At 49.8% G+C, this 25011-nt stretch overlaps 8 protein-coding genes across 8 annotated transcripts; 4 read left to right on the top strand and 4 right to left on the bottom strand.

The window, feature by feature from the left end:
- Window positions 1-693: 693 nt before the first annotated feature.
- Window positions 694-2015, top strand: P170DRAFT_472313 (uncharacterized protein; the record flags this gene model as incomplete). The annotated part of the gene is made up of 3 exons (XM_024852936.1): window positions 694-957; window positions 1124-1612; window positions 1695-2015. 3 exons carry the CDS (start codon window positions 694-696, stop codon window positions 2013-2015), a joined length of 1074 nt encoding a protein of 357 aa, XP_024707720.1.
- Window positions 2016-2267: 252 nt separating this feature from the next.
- On the bottom strand, window positions 2268-3319 carry P170DRAFT_434184 (60S ribosomal protein eL37). Its single transcript, XM_024848663.1, has 4 exons — window positions 3269-3319; window positions 3162-3179; window positions 2797-3081; window positions 2268-2672 (listed from the first exon to the last, which is right to left on the bottom strand). The coding sequence occupies exons 3-4, from the start codon at window positions 2915-2917 to the stop codon at window positions 2530-2532; spliced, it is 264 nt and encodes an 87-aa protein (XP_024707721.1). The 5' UTR covers window positions 2918-3081; window positions 3162-3179; window positions 3269-3319; the 3' UTR covers window positions 2268-2529.
- Window positions 3320-3572: 253 nt separating this feature from the next.
- slu7 (mRNA splicing protein SLU7) lies at window positions 3573-5126 on the bottom strand. Its single transcript, XM_024848664.1, has one exon. The coding sequence runs from the start codon at window positions 5107-5109 to the stop codon at window positions 3679-3681; it is 1431 nt and encodes a 476-aa protein (XP_024707722.1). The 5' UTR covers window positions 5110-5126; the 3' UTR covers window positions 3573-3678.
- Window positions 5127-5485: 359 nt separating this feature from the next.
- Window positions 5486-10621, top strand: P170DRAFT_349531 (DNA-directed DNA polymerase zeta catalytic subunit REV3; the record flags this gene model as incomplete). Its single annotated transcript, XM_024843743.1, has 3 exons — window positions 5486-5720; window positions 5778-7028; window positions 7470-10621. The coding sequence occupies 3 exons, from the start codon at window positions 5486-5488 to the stop codon at window positions 10619-10621; spliced, it is 4638 nt and encodes a 1545-aa protein (XP_024707723.1).
- A 322-nt stretch (window positions 10622-10943) lies between these two features.
- P170DRAFT_352866 (RNA-directed RNA polymerase (Sad-1)) lies at window positions 10944-15357 on the bottom strand (the record flags this gene model as incomplete). Its single annotated transcript, XM_024843943.1, has 5 exons — window positions 10944-11390; window positions 11447-14214; window positions 14332-14800; window positions 14866-15022; window positions 15071-15357. 5 exons carry the CDS (start codon window positions 15355-15357, stop codon window positions 10944-10946), a joined length of 4128 nt encoding a protein of 1375 aa, XP_024707724.1.
- Window positions 15358-16325: 968 nt separating this feature from the next.
- P170DRAFT_378212 (uncharacterized protein) lies at window positions 16326-20191 on the bottom strand. The gene is made up of 9 exons (XM_024845436.1): window positions 20052-20191; window positions 19831-19978; window positions 19684-19778; window positions 18964-19578; window positions 18765-18917; window positions 17484-18713; window positions 17292-17420; window positions 17120-17236; window positions 16326-17060 (listed from the first exon to the last, which is right to left on the bottom strand). Exons 1-9 carry the CDS (start codon window positions 20124-20126, stop codon window positions 16428-16430), a joined length of 3195 nt encoding a protein of 1064 aa, XP_024707725.1. The 5' UTR covers window positions 20127-20191; the 3' UTR covers window positions 16326-16427.
- A 634-nt stretch (window positions 20192-20825) lies between these two features.
- Window positions 20826-23013, top strand: P170DRAFT_507220 (FAD-binding oxidoreductase). The gene is made up of 4 exons (XM_024854460.1): window positions 20826-21299; window positions 21367-22420; window positions 22479-22660; window positions 22714-23013. The coding sequence occupies exons 1-4, from the start codon at window positions 20985-20987 to the stop codon at window positions 22864-22866; spliced, it is 1704 nt and encodes a 567-aa protein (XP_024707726.1). The 5' UTR covers window positions 20826-20984; the 3' UTR covers window positions 22867-23013.
- A 219-nt stretch (window positions 23014-23232) lies between these two features.
- P170DRAFT_378218 (aspartate-semialdehyde dehydrogenase family protein) lies at window positions 23233-24832 on the top strand. Its single transcript, XM_024845437.1, has 3 exons — window positions 23233-23547; window positions 23604-23861; window positions 23918-24832. The coding sequence occupies exons 1-3, from the start codon at window positions 23520-23522 to the stop codon at window positions 24721-24723; spliced, it is 1092 nt and encodes a 363-aa protein (XP_024707727.1). The 5' UTR covers window positions 23233-23519; the 3' UTR covers window positions 24724-24832.
- Window positions 24833-25011: the final 179 nt, after the last annotated feature.

A 25011-nucleotide genomic window follows, 5' to 3' on the forward strand; every position in this document is an offset into this window, starting at 1 on the left:
TATGTGGAATGATCGGATGAAGCCTTCCGCATCAGAAGTTGCGATGTTTGATTGCCCGCCGGCGGTGGGGCGGAGGGGTGGTCACGTGCATCCCGCTTCACGGCTGACTCAGTCCATGTATGTCCTCAGGCTGCATCGACGCTGGTGTCCATCTGACATCGTATGGGATGTATTGGAGGTATTGGATGTGTCCGATCACACTGACCTCTTTGGTCCGAACATCGACTTTGGAATCACATGAAGTTAAGAGTGGGAGCTGCTGTAAGTATATACTCAACTGCTAAATCCTAGGGCAGTCCTCAAATATATAATGAATCCGATAATGGTATCACGGACTACTAGGTCCCTGGATGTTCCGAGTCCAGTGAAATATGAGAATACTACCAGCAATGGACATTGCCCCTCCTCCATAATCCCACCAAACCCAGCTCCAAACCAGAGTCCAAGAATACAAGCAGAACCATCGACACGACGCATCGAGTCTTGGCACGGCGGGACAAAGCATCGACCAATCAGGCCGCCCAGCAGAACTTTTTTTCTATACAACGTCATCTCCCTCCCATTTGCCAAATTTGTCTCAATTGCGCATACCGATTCCGACCAGCGCAGCAGCATCTCTCGGTCGCATGAGATCTCCATATATCCCCCCTCCTTGAACCGGCTTCGACACATCCCCGCCGCTCGTTTCCCATCATGCCCACCCAACCGCCACTCCCACACCTGCTGGCGCCTTACGTCTCGTCCCCCCCTCAATCGTCTCTGACCGTCCTGTCCTCTGTACTTGGCGCGACCGGGAATTGGCTAGTCCTGCGATATCTATATGCGGCGCTGAGTACGTCGTCCAACTCGGAGGCCGCATTCGGGCTGCAGGGTGGTGATGGTGGCAGAAAGAGAAAAGTCGTGCTCGTGAGTTTCCTGCGGGGTTGGGAATTTTGGCGATCGGAGGCCAAGCGACTGGTGAGTCCCTCTGCAAGAATACCTGATTGCTGCGGTCATTTTCTTTTCGTTTATGATGGATTAATGCTTGGGTGTTTTCTCATTTTTTCTTTCGTTTTTTGTTTATTTTCTTTTTCTTTTTTTCCCCCGGCTCCAATTGTACAGCATTGTGACCTAACATGCTCAGGGCTTGGACCTTGCGCGCCTCACAGACAAACGCCAATTCGCCTTCGTCGATGGACTCTCCGAACTTTTCAATACCCCCGTGACTACACCCTCGCAATCCACGCCATCGCCCTTCCCCGGCGCTGCTCCCTCTCGAACAGTCCTGCCCGTGCGGTCGCAACCCGGTCCCATCCCAGCGCGGGGTCCGCAGCCGGTGTCGCGACTGCCAGCACAAGCGCCAGTGCCCAACGGCAATGCCACGCCCACGTCGAAGGAAATTGGCCCTGTAAAGCGACTACATCTTTCAGGAAACGGTCCAACGGCTCTCGGCTCCCTTGAAAGGGAAATCGCAGCCGTGGTTAGACAACTACAAGCGGAGGCGTCTGGGGATGGCGAAGAATCGGAGGTTCTACTGATCGTTGATCAGCCCGATCTTTTGCTTGCCGCGACGGGGCCCAATCGAGGGATAGGTGCTACGGAGATGGCAGATTGGATGATGGGTCTACAACAGGTGCGTATTAGGTGTTTCCCCGTGTACCCCATGCACAAGTCTACAAATAAGTCGCCCCTCGCTAATATGATGGCTTGTGTAGAGTGCCCATGCTACACTTATGACCGTGTCCGCTGACTCCCCGCTGATACATAACGCATCTGCCGGTAGCTATGAGCTGGCCACGCCGTTGGAAACAGAGCATTCTGCGTTCGTGATAGGCTCGGCTCATCGGGCGCAAATGGTGATGCAGCTTCGGAATTTGGAAACAGGCGTCGCGAGAGATGTGAGTGGCGTGCTGAGAGTTAGCAAGGGCGGTGCTTGGGGTCGAGATGACGGCGCTCAGGGCCATTGGGAGGAAAAAGAGGTGTTGTATTTTGTTCAGCGAGATGGCGGTGTCAACGTCTTCGGGAGAGGCGAATAGAAATTATAGAATCTGCGGACTACATTGCGTCCTTTGTAAATGACCCGTTGTTGAGGCAGATGTAGATGGCCGTGACCCTGTGAATCATGTTAAGGAACAGAAATGTCTGCCGCGGAAAGTTTTGAAAACTCGGCTTGCAAAACCGATTGCTAGGAGAGTGAGAATGGAAATGACCTCGGAGAAAGGGTGTATTCAGGTAGACAGATCACATTGGAGCATTTCAATAATGTATCTGCCAGGACATGGGATATTCGCCAGCCATAAACAAGAAAGGAAATTCATGCCTGCTTTCCCTTTCAAAACCCACAAATTTTCCGCCTTCCATTTGCCGTCGTTATTCTAGGACAAACACGCTATTGACGACAAAAGACAAGACTCGTCCCAACACCAACTCCACGGGAAAGCGTCTTTTTTTCGCCTTGCATTTGAAACCGACTACTTCATATGCCAGGCCTTGTCATACCAGCCCTCTTCCAGCCTCCGAGATCGAACAAGATGCGACGTCGAGATTAATCTACTGGCTCTCGGCGGGACCGCGGGCGGCCTTGGGGGTGCCGGTCTGGAAGCCGTTCTTGAAGCGGCGGTGGACGTCGCGGAGGTGGCTCATTCTGCCGGAGCCGGTGGTCTTTCTCCGCTTGGCCTTCTCACCCCAGTTGACTGTTTTCAACAAAAAAGATTCGTAAGCTTCACAATTCCACTGCAAGGTGGTGCTGGCATGATCTCCATCATCGACCAAGCACGGGAAACAACGCTGTATAGATATCGGGGGAGGACTTCGTACACTTGCGGGTCTTAGCGGAGGGGTAACCGCAGTTGGCACAGGTCGACTTCTGGACGTGGAAGGAGCGCTTTCCTGTATGCCGAAAACGTTGCCATCGGTTAGCCCAGCCGACACTCATCATGTTGTATATATCCCGCCGACTTCCTCATGATAGCCCATGTAGACATCCGTCACAAGTTTTCGCCGGGTGATATATCATTTCGGAATGGTGAAAATACTGACCACAACGGCGGCAGAGAGTGTGGGTTTTGTTGTGGCGCTTGCCAAAGCTGGAGGTACCCTTCGCTATTATCGGAGTCAGTCTCGAAAATCTTTCTCGAAGGCGAGACACATGTCGCTCGGTGGAATATCGAATTTGCACATACTCATCTTGGATTATGGAACTGCAGCGACGAGCAAAAAAAATTGTCAGCGAAAAATTACCCCTGGGAAATTGACGCGCATCAAAAGGCCATGTGGAGTAGGAACTTACCTGGCGATTCCGTTGAAGGGCTGGTTGTCGTTGTCGTCGTCGCTAGGCGTATCGGAAGTTGCGCGCTGAGTTCGGGCGGCCTGTCGCTAAGCGAGTTGTGGTATCCAGGGCTTGTGCCCTGTCTCGTGACAAGTCACGGGACCATGAACAGGGCTTTGTGTCACATGACTCTGGGTCCCACCCGATCCGCCACTAGGCCCGTTCTGGCTTGGGCTTTATCGCCACCGTCTACGGAGTATAGTTCATCGTCCTTTAATGCCCCAGGATGCCCCTGATCAATGTGTTAGCTGCACAGAAATAAACCGTTTTTAATATGTACATTCTTAATGGGGTATTTAGTGGTACCTAGCGCTCCGTATCGAAATAGGTCAATGAGGATAGATCAAATGATAGAAAAAACCTGATAATTACTACTCCAATGTGTCCTTCCCTATGAACGCAGCCATAGGATCATCCGCATCAAGACGGCTCTTTTTGTACGATTCCAGCTCCTCTTCCGTGATGCCGGACTGTACTTCCATCAACGTTCTCTTTTTCGAGCTGGGCTTGCTCTCCTGCTGCTCATCTCGTTCGGGACTTTGAGATCGGGGAGCAGTATCGGCTTCGGCAGTTTCAGCAGGCGCGTCTCCATTCTCTCCGTCGACTTCCTCCAGCATGAGCATCTTATCGGCCTCCTCGAAAGCCTTCTTTCCATCCTCGCCAGTGCAGTAGCTGTTCTTGACCGTCGAGAAACAGCAAGAATAACCCCATTCAAAGTTATGCCACCAACTTCCCCAGACCGAGGTATGGTTGTTGGGGAAAAGGTCCTCTGCATACTTGGACTTGGCCGCCTTCTTTGGCGCTCCCTTGATAGCACCAGTTTCATCATATTCAACGAACCGTTCGTTTTCAACGACCATAGTATCGCGCAATGGCGTTGGTTGCATATGTTCCTGTCCACCATATTTTTCCAAAAGTGCTTTTCGCTGGGTCTGTCGCTTGTCGTCGCTTTGAGTTTTTTCCTGTTTTCGCAGTATTTCCCCGGAGGTAGGGTTCGCTTGTAGATGAATTTTCTGAGCGCCGGTCTCTTGGGCCTCCCAGGCGTACTTCTGCGCCTTCTCAAATTCTGCTGCATCGCCGGAAGCGCGAACGAAGTTCTCCTCAGCAACGAGAGCAGCGGCTTGATCATCCTGAGCTCCCATGTCGACCATTCGACGTGTCTTAGGATCGTATTTCGCGGAGTCGAGATCGAGGTTGAGTAAATATTTGGCGGTGTCTTCTCGGATACGCAAGTTGCGAGTCGCTGTACTTTGTTGCCTCCCCATGTCGGATTCTTCAGCGTATCGGGCTTCTTCCTGTGTTGCGTCTTCACCGTCTGGGTCGCCATCCATAATAGCCTTTTGCTCATCTTCGACGTCCTTCTTTGCAACCTTTTTCAACTTCTCCAGCTCTTCATATTCTTCGACCACTTGGCGGTACTTGCTAGCATCGTAACCATTCCACCGATCTCGCTTCGCGTCCCAACCCATGTTCACGTCCTGTATGACTTCATCGGCCTGAATGTCTTTCCCCGTCCACTTGGCACCTTGTTTCCGAGGCCGGCTGAGGCATTCCTTTGTTTTATGCGTCATGGCGCCACAGTTTTCGCACGCGCCTTTCCGGTACTTGGTGGCGGCAGGCCCGACGCGCTTTCCACGTTCGTACCATTTCGACTGATCGGTTGTTGACTTGTGTAGACGCTGATGCTCTAGATAGTCGTTCGTGGATTCATCGTCGTCGATATAGAACGGCTTCTTGGAAATGAAGGACGGGATGTACTCGTTGCGCTCCTTGGACGCCACATCGGCGGGTTTTCGCGACATTTTGCGGGGAGGTTGCGACCGTGTTGATCGCGATGAAACCTAGATGTAAAATTCCCTCGCCAAGTTCCTCCGAACTGATGCTGCAAGTCAACGCCCGGCGCTGTTGTGGAAGTCAAACCTTTGGCGCTCGGAGGTCCAGGCTCTTGAAGATCAACCGACGATTGGGCCCGGTCAGTATCACGTGACTAGGCGTTCTTCCGCGCCCCGGATCGCGTATTCCTCGATGGCAACTACACGTCATGCTCACAGCAAAGATAAAAGTGAGTTCGCAAGGCAACTAGGGGTAATTGACCCCATTCTACGCTTCTTGATATGCGGGAACCCTTTGCTTTTCACGATATGTTGATGGCAGCTCCGGCTGTCCTGACATCAACCAATGGAGCCCTTTCAAGTGCGCCTCAACTGCTTGGATCATTACCAGGCAGTCCCATCAGAATTTGATCCTCCTTTCACCTTCAAGGATGGGTCCGCGAAAGACAACTTTAGACCCAAAGTTCCGGTAATTAGGATATTTGGAGTAACAGAAACTAACCAAAAAGTGTGCGTCCATGTACATGGCGCGATCCCTTACCTTTACGTCGAGTATGAGGGTAGTTTGGAGCCGGAACAAGGTGCGTCTGAACTAGCCTAAAGTTGGTTGCCGTTCGTTTCAGCTAACCCCCTGCTAGTGGCGCTTGCAACTAGGAATCTACACGTCTCAATCGACCATGCCTTGGCAGCCAGCTACCAGCGCAACGCAAAAGACAAGAAAGCTGTTTTCGTGGCCCATATTACATTGGTAAAGGGAATCCCGTTTTATGGATACCATGTGGGTTATCGATTTTTCTTCAAGATCTACCTGCTCAGCCCAATATATATAACGAGACTGGCCGACTTATTGCTTCAAGGAGCCGTACTAAAGCGCCCTTTGCAACCGTACGAAAGCCATTTACAATACATCCCGCAATGGATGTGTGACTACAGCTTGTACGGTTGCGCCTATATGAAATGTAGCAAGGTCAAGTTCAGATCGCCAGTTCCGGATTATCTCGAGCTTACAACTCAATCCCATCGTTGGCATGATCGATCGATCCAACCAGATTGTATTTCGGAAGAATCGGCTCTCCCAAAGCAAAGTAATTGTGCCCTCGAAGTTGATGTGCGGGTGCAGGACATCTTGAATCGGTTAGAAATCAATGAAAGGCCGATACATCATGATTTTACCGAGCTTCTGAAGCCGATGACGTCTGATGAACGATTGGTCCCAAGTATGGCTGGGTTATGGCAGGATGAAACACGCAGACGGAAAAGAAGGCTTGGTATCGTCGACCCAGGAAGCAGTCCGTTCACCGCCGAGGACTTGACCTCTCTATCAGCAGAAACGAGGAGCCATCTAAACGGGCCGTGGATCCATGAGGAAGAGTACCGTGAGATGGCATCCGAGATTGCTGCGGCTGAGAAGCGCCAAATGGGCACCGATGACATCACCTTTGACAATGTTCTAGTGAAGAAACCCTTCGAGGAAAATATCAAGACCGTTCTGGAAAGTGTTGGGGACTTCTTCGCAGACCAAATTGAACTATCGAGTGCACACGGCCCCCAAGACCCAGATATAGGAGTCCAATATGGCACTATTCTTCAGGATAATGTGGTAGAGTCTGATGATGACTCTTACTGCTCGGACGATAACGATATCGTGGACTTGTTCTCTGAAGAGGAGGATGGCGCAGAAGAAATCGATGTTGCCCATGATCCTTTTGGAAATATAATCCATGACGGACCTTTCCCCTTCGAAGAATCCATACAAAATAATCAGTTTCTGACGCCAAAAAAAGATGGGCCACTTGGGACACTCGGTAATTCATCCACCAGGATAGAGGACATCAACTCTCGAGAAAACATCAATGCGGGCATTCAAAGTGCAACAAGATCTCTCAAGCGTCTCGGTGGCATGGCTTATCTAGACAAACCACCCAAGAGACTTAGATTTCTTGATGATGATGCGCCACGCAACCTACCTCCTAAACCCCAAAATTTACAGAAACCCGCCATTCCCTCAGACAAAGAAATGAACGCCAAAGCTAGAGAGACGGAATACCTCGACAGCTCAGGAGCAATAGATTCTCACTTGTCCTCCCAAGCGAAACTCGGAGATCCGCAGCCAACACCGCAGTCACAGGGTGGAGGTCAAGGCAGCAAAATTAGCTTCCCGATAGTCAAAGACCCAAATGATCCCATGACCATTCTTCGATTCAGCCAGGAGGGAAACACACCAAAGACAATGCCGAAGATCTCGGAAAGCGTGACAGCTCCGGCCCAAGGTGTCGCCAATGAAGCAAGTGCAATGCAAAGTTCTGAGCCTTTGCAGTCTTCCTCCATAGAGACTAATTCTCACTCCCTCGATACTCATATGTCAGAATTGGCGTCCTCGATCTATGAAACGTTTAACATCCCTCCGAGTAGCCGAATTCGTTGCTTACGGCTTCCCTGCCCGAACCCGAGCGATATTTTGTCTTCTCTCAATGAATATGGTTACCCTTCCGTTATCTACAAGAAGGCCCATTATGGCAACGTGGCTGATGTCCCCGACCGACCTCGCGATTACGCGGGTAGAGAGTTCCGACTGGAAGGTAGCGACATTCATTATCTGCCTGATTTTGACCCGTCAGGACGTTCTTTCGCAATGATGGGAGAGCAACCACCGGTTGTGAAAGACAGAAATGCGCAAGAGGAAGTTGACCGATTGTTGCGCGAGTCCTCTACCAGCAGGGTCTGGGAGTTTGCTCCTGTACCCCCAAGTCGTGCAGAGGTTATTAGTTGGTTTGAGAAAGAACAGTCAGAAATCAAGGCCAAACACACAGAGTCAAAGGAGTCGAACCTTGACATGAAGCCGAATGTTCTTTCACAGATCGAAGGTCCTACCCAGAAGAACGAATATGGGTTCAAGTATTCGCAGAAAGAGAAATCAACCAGTGTTGAGCAACAGAATCAGTATATGAGTATCATGAGCTTAGAAGTTCATGTCAATACACGCGGTGTGCTCTCGCCGAACCCCGAGGAAGACGAGATCTCTTCCATAGTTTGGTGCGTGCAGTCGGACGATGAGGATCTTGACGTCAATAGCCACATACCCGGTGTCCATGTCGGTATGGTTGTACAGAGCGAGGTGGAAAGACCCGACATCAAAATTTCAAAAGCCGTTAAAATTGACTTGGAGCATGAGCCAAGCGAGCTTGACTTGATAACTCGGCTGGTGGACATTGTCCGCTGGTACGATCCTGACATTATCACCGGCTATGAGGTACACAACGGCTCGTGGGGTTACGTGATCGAAAGAGCAAGAAAGAAGTATGAGCTCGATATATGCGATGAGTTGTCGAGAGTGAAATCGCAAGCACATGGCAGATATGGCAAAGATGCCGATCGATATGGGTTTAACCACACGTCTTCTATCCGAATAACCGGGCGACATATGATCAATATTTGGCGAGCAATGAGGAGTGAGTTGAACTTACTTCAGTACAGCATGGAGAATGTTGTATTCCATCTTCTGCATCGCCGGATTCCACATTACTCCTTCCGTGAACTCACAGCATGGTACCAAAACGGCAAACCTCGAAATATTATGAAAGTTGTCGACTATCTCGTTTCTCGTGTCCAGATGAACATTGAAATTTTGGGTTCTAATGAGTTGATACCAAGGATAAGTGAGCAGGCTCGATTACTTGGGATAGACTTTTACTCGGTCATCTCACGAGGATCCCAGTTTAAGGTCGAATCTCTGATGTTCCGCATCGCGAAGCCCGAGAATTTCTTACTCGTGTCCCCTAGCAGGAAGCAAATTGGCCAACAGAATGCGCTGGAATGCCTTCCATTGGTTATGGAACCTCAGAGTGACTTTTACACCAGTCCGCTCATAGTTCTGGATTTCCAGTCATTATATCCTAGTATTATGATCGCCTACAACTATTGCTATTCCACCTTTCTTGGACGAGCGCGACAATGGAGGACCAGGGACAAAATGGGGTTTATGGACTACCAACGACAGTCAGGACTACTCGAGCTTCTCAAAGACAAGATCAACATTGCTCCAAATGGCATGATATATGCAAAATCGGAGGTCCGCAAATCGCTTCTTGCGAAGATGCTTGCTGAAATCCTGGAGACTCGTGTCATGGTGAAAACTGGTATGAAGATGGACAAAGACGACAAAACTTTGCAGCGTCTCTTGAACAACAGACAACTAGCCCTCAAACTCATAGCGAACGTCACATATGGCTACACCTCTGCCTCATTCTCTGGACGAATGCCCTGCTCCGAGATTGCCGATAGCATCGTTCAGTCGGGAAGAGAGACGCTCGAAAAAGCTATCGCTTTTATCCATTCTGTGGAACGATGGGGCGCCGAGGTCGTATACGGCGACACGGACAGTCTTTTCGTATATCTTCGCGGACGTACGCGTGACCAAGCCTTCGACATTGGCGAAGAGATTGCCAAAGCCGTCACCGAAATCAATCCACACCCGGTCAAGCTCAAATTCGAAAAGGTCTACCATCCCTGCGTGCTTCTCGCCAAGAAACGCTACGTCGGCTTCAAATACGAACACCGCGACCAGAAAGAGCCCGAGTTCGACGCCAAGGGCATCGAAACCGTCCGACGAGACGGCACCCCGGCGGAGCAAAAGATCGAAGAAAAAGCACTGAAGCTCCTCTTCCGCACCGCCGACCTCAGCCTCGTCAAAAGCTACTTCCAGAAACAGTGCACCAAGATCCTGCAAGGCAGAGTCTCTATCCAGGACTTCTGCTTCGCTCGCGAGGTCAAACTCGGCACCTACAGCGAACGCGGCCTCCCTCCGCCCGGCGCCCTGATCAGCACCAAGAAGATGCTCGAGGACCCGCGCTCCGAACCCCAGTACGGCGAACGAGTCCCCTACGTCGTCGTCACCGGCGCGCCCGGGTCCCGACTCATCGACCGCTGCGTGCCCCCGGAGACCCTCCTCCACGACCCCCAACTCGACCTCGATGCCGAATACTACATCACGAAGAACCTCATCCCGCCCCTCGAACGCATCTTCAACCTCGTCGGCGCCAACGTCCGCTCCTGGTACGACGAGATGCCCCGCTTCCAGCGCATCCGTCGCGTCGAAGGCTCCGCCGTCGCCTCCGGCTCGGGCAAAGACGCCCGCAAGACCCTCGAGTCCTACATGAAATCCTCCACCTGTATCGTGTGCAGAGCCAAATTGCAAGACGCCGAAGTCCCCGTCTGTCCGGACTGCATGCGCCAGTCGCACGTCTCTCTGCTGGATCTGGTGAATCGGCAGCGCGAGGCGGAGAAGAGGGTTCTGGATCTGCATCGGGTTTGTCGTTCTTGTATGGGCGTTGCGTTCGACGATGATGTAAAATGCGACAGTAAGGATTGCCCGGTGTTTTATTCAAGAACTAGACATATGGCGAATTGGAGGCATACGAAGGCTGTTTTGGATCCGGTTGTCAAGCTGCTGCAGGATACGAGTGAGAGTGCTCTAGAATGGTAGGAAGATCTTGGTTATCTCTCTCTCTCTCTCTATTCTATTTCTTGGAGAGAAGAGAAGTCCTGACACACTGATGGGTTTATTTATTATCACATTACAATTTGGCGCAAGTGTTACTTGGCTTTGGGTAGATACCACTTGAATTCATCCTGCTGATTACCTGTTCGTCTTCACATGGCATCTGAAAGCTCTCAAGTTCGAATAATACCTTCCTACGGAAGGCAGGAACGACGCAGAAATACATGACTTGTAGCAAACCAGAAAGAATATTCGATTTGAACCATACCCGAAAAGACCCGTGTTCCTGCAAATGTTCGCACCCATTTCAGATGCCGAGTATCTCATTGAGCTTGTCGAGCGCACTGGGCTCAAGATCGCCTTCCTCTTCCACGAGTTCGATGCAGCCATCTGGAACTCCCGAGCTCGGCACATCTGGTGTTTCCATGCCCAGTGATTTCTCTTTTTCTGTTTCTTCCTTATCTTCTCCCTTATTTGCTTCCTCCTTTCTTGCCCCCTCATTTTCAACACCTCTGGTATCTCTCGAGTCATTATTCAGATCCAACAGACTAATTTCTTCGTCGATAGGGTTGGTGTGAGCAGGTGGCAGAACCGATGATGACGATGACTTCCGCGGCGCTTCGGAGAAGCCGAAGTCGAGCAGTTCCTCTAGGGATTGGATATCGGCATCGACATTCTCCTGCTTAGGACGAGTCCGCAAAGGTGCACTCATGACCTGATCATCCTCAAACAGACCAAAGGGATCGTTATGGATCTGCTGGATTATGTTAGCGTCAAGGGAAGCCTATCTTCGAGAATAATATTGCTTACTTTGCCTGCCTCGGCTGGAAGCTCGTAAAGTCCTGTTGCGATTTTCCCCAGAACATGCGGCAAGACCCAAGGAAAGCTGATGAGTGGCAGTTGGTTTATCTTTGGCACCGAATTGAGAACATCATTGGGATCCTGTGGGTTCTCCTCTCGGTATCTTTGCAACGCGAGGCTCATCTCCTGGCTGGTGATACGGTACATTGCGACAGCGAGGGGTGCTAATTTCTCAAACTGCCGGCCGCCAACCTTGTCGTAACATTGCTTTCTGAACATCTCGTTAAGTGAAGACGAAATCCCTCCAATCTCCTCATGGAATTTATAGTCCTTGCTCATGTTGGCGTGACTGAGGACAAACGTAGACCAGACCTCAAACTCGGTCTTGATGTCATGCTGTGCCATGATTCGCCGCATGGCGCCATCGTATTGGATCTTAAGTTCTCTAGCGAACTCGTAAAGGTCGTCGCTGACATCCAATTGACAGCTGAGAATTCTCTCATCAAAGGGCATTCCTAGACTGGGTACAAAATCAATCCGCTCAATGGCGTCATACAGCTGGCCAAGGATTTTGTTGGAGTGGTAAATCTTATCTTTTGGTTTGTGCTTCTTTTCCATGAAGTGAGGCCACAAGCGAGGTTCCAAGTTGCGTGTCATAATGGCTGGGATGCCTGTTTTGTTATAATCCACTGCGTCTGAATGAAGCTGGGCAAGCCGAATGCATTTCTCCTCGTTGACGCCGTCCTCGAGTCGGTCAGCTAAAGCAAGGTGGGCATGGGCAATTTTTGGCAGACAGTCATTCTTCATGTAAGTAACAAAAAATGATGTGATATGATCGACTGTCACATCACTGTCCAGAGACTGTGCTTTGTTGCTCGCATATTTCATAGGGGCGCAGAACCAGTCCTCGGGAATCAAGTCTTGATCCCAAATCACAAGATAGTCGTCACCATCCAGGTCCCCCCCGGAGCACATGCTTGCGACATCCCGGTCGCCAGTCTGAGGAAGAACAACGACATCATGGAGATGACTCAGCTCTGGGATGTTGACGGCTTTCACGACTCGAATATCACCCGGGTGAAGGGATGGGTTGCGAGCCAGGATGCAGAGGCCTTCGACGACCTCGGATTTACCGCCATTCTCGGGACGTGAGATTTGGAGGAATATCTCAGGCAAAGCTGCCACCCGATCTTCGAAAGTGGCATCGACTCCTGGAGTCTTGTGGGCAAAATAGCCCTTGAGAATTCCAGTTTCATCCATACATCCAAGCAAAGAAGCACCACTATCAATTGCAATCTTGGCTTTCTCTTTAAGGTACTTGAGATGCCATGCTCTCCACAAAGTCAAAATCGAGGTCATGAACGGCTCTTTCGATCGCCTGAATCCATCGAGAACCATCTGACTGGTTATGAGCGTCATTTGATTGGGGTCCACGTATTTCTTTAGCCAATAAACGGCATGTGTGTCACTCTCCAAGGCTTCATCCAAGCCTTGCACCATAGTCTTCAGCTTATCATGGAATATGCGATCTGGTATACCAAGTGAGGATAGTACCATGATCAATTGTCTGTTCAAAGTCGCAATGGAGTATTGACTCCACCGAATAATCTCAAGTTTATTGTGTATAGCTTCGAATTTGTTCTGGCTTTTGCGGATGTGTACCTCGATATTTTGGGCTTCCTTAGATACGGTAAGCATTCCTTTACAACCTCCCAGACGAAACTGAAAAGCAGATGGAGGCTCGCCCGTTGACGTCTTGATCTTGAGTTCTGACATTGCCATCTGAGCCAGAAAGCGAGAGATCCTTCCAACCCCGTCCGAGAATATGTAGTTATTGCGTTCAACATCGTCAATTGGGCGGATTTGCACGCGGCAGCCAGAAATGGCACGTGTTGTAGAAAAACATTGGCCCAGCCTCGCCGCATGCTTAGCAACATTTCGAATGTTGTTGAAGTAGCCCATCCAGGCGCGAATGTTGGCGGCTGTGATATTAGGCAGTGGCGCAAAAAAGTAAGCTCCGTGCTCCCGGAACTGCGAGTTTCCAAACGCAAGGAATTCGTAATGTCTGTTGCCAATGACAATTCCATTTGATAAAGCCCTTTTGATTCTGGTAAACACTTCGTCCATGGTGTTGTCAGTAGTTGAATTGATTCGACCAAGAAGCTTTTCATCCGTGAATCGAACTCGGAGGAAGCGATCGGCGTACTCCATATAGTGTCTTATGATGCGATTCGATATGTCCACCGTCGGAGTGTTGTAGTAGATGGTGCTAGGCGTGATTCTGGCGGAGCGCATGTGGCAGCAGTAAGGAGGTATCTTCAAATCAGTCACCCCCTTGATGAATTTGAGATCGAATATCTTCATTGGGTCACGGTATACTTGGCCTTTTGATGCCACATGCTCCAAAAGCTTTTTAGCTCGGTTCTCCCCGAGTTCTGAGAGTTTGAGAACAAAATCGCGAGTCATGGAGTATTCGGAAAGATACCCATTTGACAGACAAACCTCGAGTTGATATCGAACAGGAAAAGGCAAGTGGATGTAATCCCGATCGATCAGTTCCTCCAAAGAAGACTGTGAATCGTTGGGTGTCTGAGACTCTGAGACGTCGATCCATGTCCAAACCTCCGGCATTGGCTCTTTACTCTCATCCCAGCGAGTGAAAGACCCCGCAGTGCTGATTTTGACATTGTAGTCGGTGAGGATATTCTGAAACAAAGTGAAGTCGGCTTTCTGATGGGATTCCTTTGGAAAGGTTATACGAAAGGCGTTCCAGCGTCCTATTCCAGGAAGATGACCAGTAAGTCCAAGGAGTAATATCATCGACAGGAACGTCACACCAGCGAGAAAAGCAAAACAATTGGAAAAGGGTGAAAAAGCAAAACAAAAAGACTCACCAATATCAATCAAAGAATTGCCCCTTCTCAAACTAATGGGAAGAGAGGCCAGATCTAGAGGCCGATGAACAATGTAGGTCTGCCGATACCAACTATCCGCTTCCCTCCAATTGTTGTCATCTATGAAAGTAGAGGCGACATTTGTGATGCGTCGATGGTAGACTGGAGGCGAGTCCAATACAGTAAAGTGGGTGACTGCTCCAGACGCAGGATCAGCAGCCTGATGGATTTCAGTCAACTGGACGAAGGCTATTTTCAGACGATATTCTTGGTATGGTTCGCTGGGTTGATTCGCGGTTGGTTTCGATGAGAATGAGACGGCCAGCTGAAAACGGATATAAAGAGCTCGGCTTTTCAGATCAAGCACGACAAACGCATTTTCCTTGGGCCCTTGGCCGACTGTGCGCCGGGGTTGGAAAGTTTTGTCGTCAAGCAAAACGCCAACTTCCATAGAAGAAATGGGAATTTTCTAATGAATTGAGAAATTCTTAGGTGTGCCTCGAAAGGAAGGTCATAAAAAGAATGGCCACTTACCAAATCAGCCGGATAATTGACATTAGGCCGGACTGGACTTGCAATTCGTAGATCAGGACGCTTGAAATCAAGACCGATTGTGACAGTACACGATTGCCCACTTGATAGTTGAATGGTATACTCTCCTTTTCTCCAAAAGTCCGTCTGAGGTGGAGGCCTGCAGTCGGTCAGTGATAGCAAGTAAAATATCACTCATGCATCATACTTGAAGCGTAGCTTCCCTTTTGTCTCACGCTTACCGTGAGAGTCCTCGAAAAGGTCGATGGAGAAGATGTTGCCTTCCTTCTGAAAAGCTTGCCATATGTTCAATGTCGTGGTCTCCTTTGGAATATTTGTGATGTATATTGCGACAGAATCCCAAGATTTCCACAATGATTGTATCTGTGATGGAAGTTGTGGTTGAGAGATCCTCGCTTGTCCGGCTGGTGTCCCCCTGCCACGAGGGGCCGGCGACTTGAGAGGAAATTGACGATTGCGAGATAATGGAGGCATGGTAGTAGCTAATCCCGGGAATTGGTTGGTGAGAGATAATGCAGAGGATGAAGTCGAGTAAATGGAGGATGAAGATGAGAATGGAACGGGTGATGGGGAGCGAGAGGAAGCCTTGAAAGGTTGGTGAGGGTAGCCGCCCTTTGCAGCAGAGGAAGGGTGGCAGCGACGCTCATGTGCCCCGTTTTGGTTGGTGATCGATGGTGGTCTCATTCCCTTTGTCCTTTTTCAGTGAAAGAGGAAAATGAGAGACATGTTAGACTTCACTTCCTGGTTTGTCGCTGGCGATAGGAGAAAACTAACAGTGTATTCCCCTTCAGCCCAGCCAGTCCAATCTCCGAACCCCAAAGGCTGGCCACATTTTTGATATTCTCCTGATCTTCCATTGCTGCAACAACTCGTATGGTTCTTGTATCATTCGCTCATCAGCTGCAAATCAAATGGTATCCAGGTTTGTAATCTCGTTACGAGTGTATACCCATAGAAAGATACGAGGGGTCCAAAGATTGACATATCTGTAAAACTAAAGGTGAAAATGAAGTCTCGGTGCTTTTAAAACCAAGTGACAAGCTGCAGCGTTTATAATCTCTTCGAGACCCGATTCTTTCATTCCTAAGACAGTCGGTGAGAATGTCTTATAGTTCTGCAGATACCCGAGAAGGGACCAAAGGAGAGACATTCAAGAAAAGGGCAAGATGTGAAGGGACGCTTGATGGAAAGCCCCAGAGTGTCTTGGAATATAATCGTATATATCCCAGGAGTGCCTGTCTGACAAGGAGGAAAGACGAGGGTACGAAAGGAAGGAAAGCGCGATGTTGTGAAAGTCCTCATGCGATCCGCAAGAGGAAGGAGCGAGCCCGTGACTACAGTGTTCACGTGAGGTCTCATTTTGTTTGTTAAAATGTGTTTACTGCCTCGTTTGACCTCATCGATAGTAAAAATGCTCAACCTGCTTAAGCCATGCAGCACCTAAAAAGTATATTCGTAATTCGATCCACTAAGTATTAGCATAAAGCTAAACAATAATCAAAACAATCGTTACTCATTAATTCCAGCAATCAATCCACAAACCCTTATCTCTGGGTCCCTGGCGGAAGTTTATGGTCATTCGCCTCCGACACGGAAGTGCTTGTAAACAGGAAGTCCTTGGAAAACTCCAAATCCATGTCGAGATCAATTTCCTGTAAATGATTCTCATCAGTAACACCGCCGGTCCGACCATCTTTGAAACTATCTCGCTGACTGGAGCAGGGTATGCTGTCGGCTTGAGTAACCGGTTGGCTATTTTGGGTTGCATCTTCTAGGACTTTCCGGTCTCGGGGCTGTTGTGTACCGCGCCGAGAGACCGATTCCCTTGACTTCTTTCCAGAAGTGCGAGAAAGAGTTGGCGATTCGGTCGAAGAAAAGGCAAGATCCCGCGGTCTTTTGGGACTGCGCTCTCCAGGTGGAGTTGCATTGGGGTCGGACGACTCCATGTCTCGGTTGTGTGGGGTTTGTGTACCCTCACCCTCCGAGTGCGTTTGCATCTCCTCCGTGGCATCCTGGGATGGGCCCGAAGTTGGTCTGGACCGCTGCTGCTTACCGGAAGGCTTCGAACTTGCAGGATCAGGTTTGAAGCCCATCACAGTCATTAACCGGCCAATATGTTGCTGCGCTTCGGAGAATTCTCGTGATTTGGCTGCTCGTTCATCTCGCATATGTTGTATCTAGATATTCGTCAATCCTTTTCTGTCCATTTGGGACTAATCTCTCTTTCGTATCTTACCTTCTTTTCTAGGTGCTGGATTTTCTTGTCTCTTGTGTGAAGTTCTTTGCTGGCGCTAGAAGCGGATGCTTGCATGTCGGCCTGAAGAGAAACAATCTCTTCTCTTTGTTTTTCGGACTATGGAATGTTAGCATCTCAACTGGTGAAAAATGAAGGCAAATGAGGGTCTGACCTCCGCCGCTATGTTTGAAATCCGTGTCTGAGAGAATTCATGGAGGGTTTGTAAGTCTGTCTTGTAGCTTTCCTCCAATTGCTCGAGAGCGGATTGTAGCCGACTCGATTCCAGAGCCTCTTGAGATAACTAGAAAACAGTTAGTGATAGAGAAGAAGAGGAGAGAAAAGCCAGAAACTGCTGATGGCTCACCTTATTCTGCAGCGCTTCTTCCCTATCCTCGGCTTCTCTTTTAGCTGCCAGAAGAAGCTCATTTTCCGCCTCCTTCTGAGATAACATTTCCTCGGCCTCTTCCATTTGCCTTTTCGTTTCGTCGTACAGTCTGGTGAGCTCTTGCTCTAAAGAATCCTTCAACTCCAGGGAGTAAGAATGTTCCTTTGTCATCTCATCTAGTATTTCCGTCAATCTACCATTCTCGTTCAGCTCCCCTCGGAACCGTTCTTGCAGATCTTCCAATTGTTCCTCCTTTTCGGTCAAAGAAGCAATCAGATCCAGTTCTCTGGACCTTGCTTGTTCGCGATCACTGTTAGCGGATTCTTGTGATTCGAGTCGCTGGTCGTTGAGCTCTTTCCGTGCAGCTTCAAGACTTGCTGACAGTTTGTCGATGCGATCAGACGCAGCTTCTCCCTGAGACTCCAGGCGAGAAATATTTTGTCGAAGTTCATAGATGGTCCCAGATGCCTGCTGTAGCTGTGAACATAGCTCTTTATTGTGGGAGTTCAGCTCCTCTGCTTGAATGGACAGCCTATTGCGCTCCTCCTCAACTGCTCTCAACGGGGCCTCAACATCATTGCACCGTTTTTCGAGGTCATAACAGATATTTTCAATATTTTGCACCATATCATCGTGCATAGCACGAGAATTCCGCATAAGGGTTTCACTTATCCCAGTCCGCCAGTCTTGCCTCAGACTCGGTGATTCGTCATGGATCTTCAGAGATGAAAAGGCGTCGCGGAACTCAAGGGGCTTCGTTCCCCAAAATTGGCACTTGTTATCGGGCGCAGCTCCACTGGCTCTGGATATGAACAACGCAAAGGTATCCATCTCCGGTATATACGAAGCCTGGTCATTCGGTTTCAATGAAAGAGCCGACCGAAGATAAAAGCTGAATATCTCATTGAGCAAGTCATTTTCTTGTTGCACCACCGAAGCTTGACAGATATTCGAGTCCTGGCAGCCTGTGACAGAACAGCGCCGAGGGGAGCTTTCAACTAGCCCACCGATGTTTTCGCGGCACTTTTGAACCGCCACCTCAGCAACTGTGGAGCTGAAGAGCTGGGGTTCTAGACCTTGAAGCCCATTGAGAATTGACCTTGCGATCTGAGTTGTGGTTATACTTTGAGTTCCTGCTGTGTGGTTTGGCTGAGATACGCGGAATACGTAGTCAAGCAGCCTGCCTGCGATCGCATGTCCTGAGGAGGCCTTAGGAATTGAGTTAGTACGCTTCCAGTTACAGATCAATTCACGACTTACCATATTTGTCTCCACCAGTCGAGAAATGTAAGTCAATGGCAAAATTTCGAGTACGCGAGCACTGTCCTCGGCGAGGAGCCATTGGGGAGCCATTCCGGTGATGCCATGAGGCAAAGCCGAAGCTGGAAGAAGGGAAATCAGGAAGGTTACGCCCTTGAAAAATTAGCGAGGGGCCAAGAACTGCGAGACTCAGACTTACCAGGATCTGTACTCCCCGGTCAATACCAGATCTCGTCACCTTTTCGCAAAGTTTGGCAATTTTGGTGGAATTCGCAGCAATCCAGCACTCTCTTTGCCCCGGTTCTACAATGTCACAGATTTCGATGGCTAGCCGAATACTCTCTGATGCCTGTTCTGTAGTCAAACTATTGCAGCTGGCAGAGCAAGCAAGTATAACCCGCAAAACCACAAGATCCAAGGTCTTCAGGCCTCGTTTGGGGCCAAAGAAATGTTTTACATTCTGCAGCCACGGTGGGCACTGTTCATGTCCGTTGTCCACTTGGGCAATTTTTGAAGATGCAATTTGCGCGAAAGTTGCCAGGCAAAGGAGATTTCCTGTGTGGTCATCGAGGTTGCGAAGTGTTTTTGTTAACTCGACTTGAAGGTTAGACATTATCTCTGAGGGAACCTCGAGGAGTACTCGCGGATGGGTCCGAAGGCCAGTCATTAGCTGATAAAGAGGTAGTACAGTCTCCGCGCAGGGGTTCTCGCCAATGGAGCTAATCAGATGGGTGATAAAGGATGCCAGACACGCGGGTACAACGAAGTTGGACGGAAGAGGCGTAGACAGCATTGCAACGCAAATAGAGATGTACTGTGATGGTCAGATTCATGATAATTCGCTTGACCCAAAGGCCTGTTGAAGATTGGAATGTGGTGGGAAACTTTGATGGCATGAACCAGCACAGATATAACTCACCTGGGTTTCGCCATTTTGAATGGACCTCTGAAGAAATTGATCCAAGATGTAGGGATAGCGCTCGAGTAAAGCATTGCGAAAAGCCTCAAGACGTGCTATAGAGAGTTAGACCTACAGCTCAGAAGTTCGGAAGTGAGGTTTGCTCACCAAAAGCTCCAATGAGACCCAAAGCGAAGTTGGAACGAAATAGACCGTCAACAAGGATATCAGCCAAGGCTCCAACCTGACAAGGCTTGTACAAGGCCCACGAAGACAATGAAGCTGGGGAAGAGTCTTGAACCAGTCCATGGAGGTCCTATAAGGCAACGTTTGTCATCACTCGGTTCTATGGATGGAGACAACTATGGGGTAGCGCGGGTTGAGAATACCTGGAGAGAGGGTGCATATGGAGCCGTCACTAGGCGCTCCACTTCGCGCCCCAGGCCAGGGAAACTGTCTGCCATGGCTACAGTTATCGACTCATAGAACAGTCCGGGTTACTGGTTGTTGAATGTGACTTGTCAACGACCATCGCCGTGCTATGAATGTCTGGATTCTCTCTACGAAGTGTTGCGGACGGAGGAAATTGACAACGGGAGTCACCGTTGCCCCGTCAACCATCGACCCTCACAACAGCTCTTTGTGGCCACCTGCCTCTTCTGCCATATTCAAGATAATTGATGGAAAGAGAAACATTAATGAGTTTTGTACTTAATCTATGTCTATAAGAAAAAAATCTTCTAGCCATTCCGAGAAATGAAAATACTACTGAAATATATATTTAACTAGGAATGGCTAGAACCTGCCAATAATTCCAGACGTCCCTTCCATTCCCATATCCCACCTTCGATGAGAGTAAACAAGTGCAGCATCAACTCGGCTGGTGAATCGCCGTCAACCGACGGGTCCCTGCCAAGCATCGGACTTCAGGCCGATCCGGGGAGAGACTGGGATGGACTCAAGACCAACACGGAAACGATAGGCTAAAGTCGTGAGGGGGCAAAGATAAGCCAGCAGCTGGATAATCGGTAAGGAGAATCCTTTGGGGATTTCAGGCTATCTCTTCCTACGTTTTTACTCGGCCGAAATCCGAGCCCAAGGTCTACTCCTCATACTTAGCTTCGATGGCGTGTCTGCTTACCGCTGGAACTAAAGGCGTGATCGATTAATCCTCCGCACTACCGCGACGCCAGCAAACAGGCCTGACCCGTGTAAATTGAAATTGCAGTGAGCTGACCGTCAACCTCATCTCCCCTGCGCTTCACATTGCATGAGCACTCCCTTCTGATCCCCTCGTCACCCTCGGATTTCTATCGCGAGCCATGCGGACGATCTCTCGACTCTCCCGGGGGTTCCCCGCATCTCCCCGCGCGCTCCAACGCCGACCCAGACTCCTAGAATCGCATCTAGTCGCCTGCTCCCAGATCGCCCGATGGAACAGTTCCAACTCACACAAAGATGAAAGTAGCGGATCCAAGTCTTCCGGGAATGCTCCCAATTCATGGACGTTAAACCGAACTCTCCTTGCTTCGGCGCTGGCAGCGGGTGTAGGGTACGGATTCGCTTCCTCAAAACAACCATCCCAAATACAGGACAGCCGAAAACCCCAATACGGGTCCACAAAGGATTTCGAGAAGGTGAGCATGATCTTGGAGGATGAATAGCTTTGAGATGCAAGGCTAATTGGGGACATCGAACCACTAGGCTATTGCCGAACTGCGTGCGAAGCTAGGTGAAGAAGCAATCAGCATCGACGAAGACGACCTTCAGCGACATGGGTTCTCGGAATGGTCCAGCGTCAATGCGGATCGATTGCCGGTCGCAATTGCGTATCCAACCAGTACAGAGGACGTCTCGGAGATCGCGAAGATTTGTCACAAATACAAGATGCCGATGGTTCCCTACTCCGGAGGCTCCAGCCTGGAAGCCAACTTCTCTGCCCCCCATGGTGGAATGACAATCGATTTTGGTCTTATGAACAAAATCATCCAGCTTAATGAGGACGATATGGATGTCGTGGTTCAACCGTCGATCCAATGGATGGAGCTGAATGAGAAAATCAAAGACAGCGGGCTCTTCTTTCCCGTCGATCCTGGCCCGTCCGCGATGATAGGTGGTATGGTCGGAACAAACTGCAGCGGCACAAATGCAGTGCGATATGGTACGATGAAAGACTGGGTCATTAACCTCACCGTCGTCCTGGCGGATGGCCGAGTCATGAAGACACGCAGACGCCCACGGAAAACTTCTGCTGGATACAATTTGACAGGATTGTTCGTGGGCTCCGAGGGAACGCTTGGAATTGTGACCGAGGCCACTCTTAAACTGGCACCAATTCCGGAACAAACCCGCGTAGGAGTTGTCGCCTTTCCCACAATGCACGATGCTGCATCGACGGCGATGCAGCTAATCCGGAAAGGCATCCCGGTTCAATGTATGGAGATTCTGGATGATGTCCAGATGGATGTGATTAATCGAGCTGGTGGGACAGGACGCGAATGGAAGACACTGTCCACGCTCTTCTTCAAATTTTCCGGTACAAGTGCTGGTGTCGCCGATAGCATCAGTTTGACCAAGAATCTGGCCTCACAAAACCATGCCTCATCCTTCGAATTTGCCAAAAATGAGCAAGAGGCAAATGACCTATGGTCGGCGCGAAAACAAGCCCTCTGGAGTATGATGGCGCTGCGAAAAGAAGGCTCGGAGGTATGGTCCACCGACGTAGCCGTGCCGATCTCCAGGCTACCTGATATTATCGGTAAGTTCTTGTTAAATTTTGTCGGAAGCCTCGAATATTGTCTAATTCGTTTGCATAGCAATCACCAAGAAAGAGCTGGACAACCTAGGCTTGTTTGCAAGTATCCTTGGCCACATTGGCGATGGGAATTTCCATTCCAGCATCATGTATGACCGCAAAGATCCGGAAGAACGGGAGCGAGTCGAGAAATTTGTTTACGACATGGTTGACCGCGCTCTCGAGATGGAGGGCTCTAGCACTGTAACACCCCTTAATTGCAATGCTTGTTGGAAGCTGTGACTGACTGTAAGCAGGGCGAACACGGAGTTGGCTTGGGCAAGAAGAAGTCCCTTAAGAAGGAGCTCGGGCCTGAGACAATTGATGTAATGCGCAGCATCAAAGCCTCTCTTGACCCCCACTGGTTGTTGAACCCCGGGAAAATCTTCGACCATTCAAATGAATCATAAGGGCTCGTTGTCTCGGTAGGCACTATACCTACTAGGTAGTGCCTGATTGCGATGTCCTCACGTCGGCAAGACCTGCGGAATGGTATCTCGGCACCCACAATTTTTGATATATAGCATTGTTTATTCAGGTAGACAAAATATTTGGCGAATGAAGATCTTCGTGCTTTAATCTTGAATCATGATAGACGATTGGAGGAGAAAACAGTGGAGCGTCAAGCCAATGAAAGATAAATTGCACTTGCTGCTGCTGACTCATCGCGGGGTGATCTCCTCCAGAGCGATATCGCAGTTTGCGTCTTGCTTGCCACAAGCAACTCATCTCTTTTCTATAGAGTCTTATACAACGCCAAGGTGGTAAGTTTGACCATTCCATTTACCTAAATTGTTCAATTCGGACGCATCTTTCAATTCTTGCTTTATTTGACATGCGAGCACCGGAAACCGCGCAAACGCCCTGCGGGGCAGCATCTTCTGAGTCATTTGCTCTCCCTAGCATTGGCACCTGTTCAGGCTTGAGAATTAATACCACTGCATCAAGCTTCTTCTATACACCACTGTTAAAGCTTTGATTTGATTTTAGATTGGCTAGCCTTGGAGTTCCCAATTGACCAAAAATCCAGATACGAGTCTATTCACCTATTCCTTCGATCGCAATGACGTCCTTTCCGAAAAAGAAGTGCGGTATGCACACACCACAAGCCGTCTATACAAACGGATAAAATGCTCATGGCTCATAGGTGTTCTCGGTGCCACCGGCTCCGTGGGCCAAAGGTTCATCCTTTTGCTCGCCGACCACCCTTTCCTAGAGCTTCACGCCATCGGCGCATCGAGTCGCTCCGCCGGCAAGCAGTACAAGGATGCCGTGAAATGGAAGCAGACTACTGCCATGTCTGAGAAGCTCAGCGGTCTTGTGCTGCGGGACTGCAAGGCCGACCAGTTCAGTGACTGCGACCTTGTGTTCTCTGGTTTGAACAGTGACATTGCGGGTGAAGTTGGTATGAAATGCGACGTTTCCCCAAGGATAATTGCAATTATTAACGAATTGGTGCAGAGATGGAATTCATCAAGGCTGAAATCCCCGTCTTTTCCAACGCCAAAAACTACCGCAAGAACCCCATCGTCCCCCTCGTCGTCCCTACCGTGAACCCCCAACATCTGGATTTGATTCCTCACCAAAGGAAGCACTTTGGCTTGAAAAAGGGATTCCTGGTTTGCAACTCGAACTGTGCCGTTATTGGTGTTGTCATTCCGTTCGCAGCGCTCCAGGCCAAGTTCGGCCCCGTTGAGGAAGTTGAGGTCTTCACGGAGCAGGCTCTGTCTGGCGCTGGATACCCTGGAGTTCCCAGCATGGACATTCTGGACAACGTCATCCCGTTTATCAGCGGCGAGGAAGACAAACTGGAAAACGAGGCCCAGAAGATCCTGGGATCCTTGAACGGAGACGCTACCGCTTTCGACGAGCAGGCTGGCCTCAGAATCGGAGCTACGTGTACCCGTGTGGGAGTTACCGATGGCCATATGGCTTTCGTGTCGTTGCGATTCAAGAACCGCCCGGGTCCTAGCGCCGAACAAGTTGTGCAGGCGATGAGAGAATATCAGTCCGAGGCGCAGAAATTGGGCTGCCCTTCGGCACCCAAGGAGGCTATCAAGGTGTTCGACGAAGCCGACAGACCGCAGCCCAGACTCGATAGAGACATCTCCGGTGGGTATACCGTCAGCGTGGGGCGGGTACGTGAAGGCGCGCAGGGTGGCTACTTCGACCTCAGATTCGCGGCCCTCTCGCACAACACCGTCATCGGCGCTGCTGGATCTTCGATCCTCAATGCTGAGGTGGCTGTCATCAAGGGCTACATCTAAAACAAGCCTGACCAAAATTTGCATATAGCGGCCAGAAAGGGCATTGACATCACTAGTAACGAGATCTAGAGTCCAATGAAGATAGAACCCATATACACCCGCGAACAGGATTAATTGGTTACCCGTTTGGGACGCATTATTACTTAAGCGGATCGTATGAAAATTTAGCGTTATGCACCATTCCCGAAAGGGGCGCAAAGTGGAGACCTAGAACAGGACTAGCGCTAGGGCTCATCGCACAAGCACCATCCGCTAAGCGAATCTCGCTGAGCGCCCTGGTTATCTGTC

This window comes from Aspergillus steynii, assembly GCF_002849105.1.
Source record: "Aspergillus steynii IBT 23096 chromosome Unknown P170scaffold_2, whole genome shotgun sequence".
Classification (NCBI taxonomy): Eukaryota; Fungi; Ascomycota; class Eurotiomycetes; order Eurotiales; family Aspergillaceae; genus Aspergillus; species Aspergillus steynii.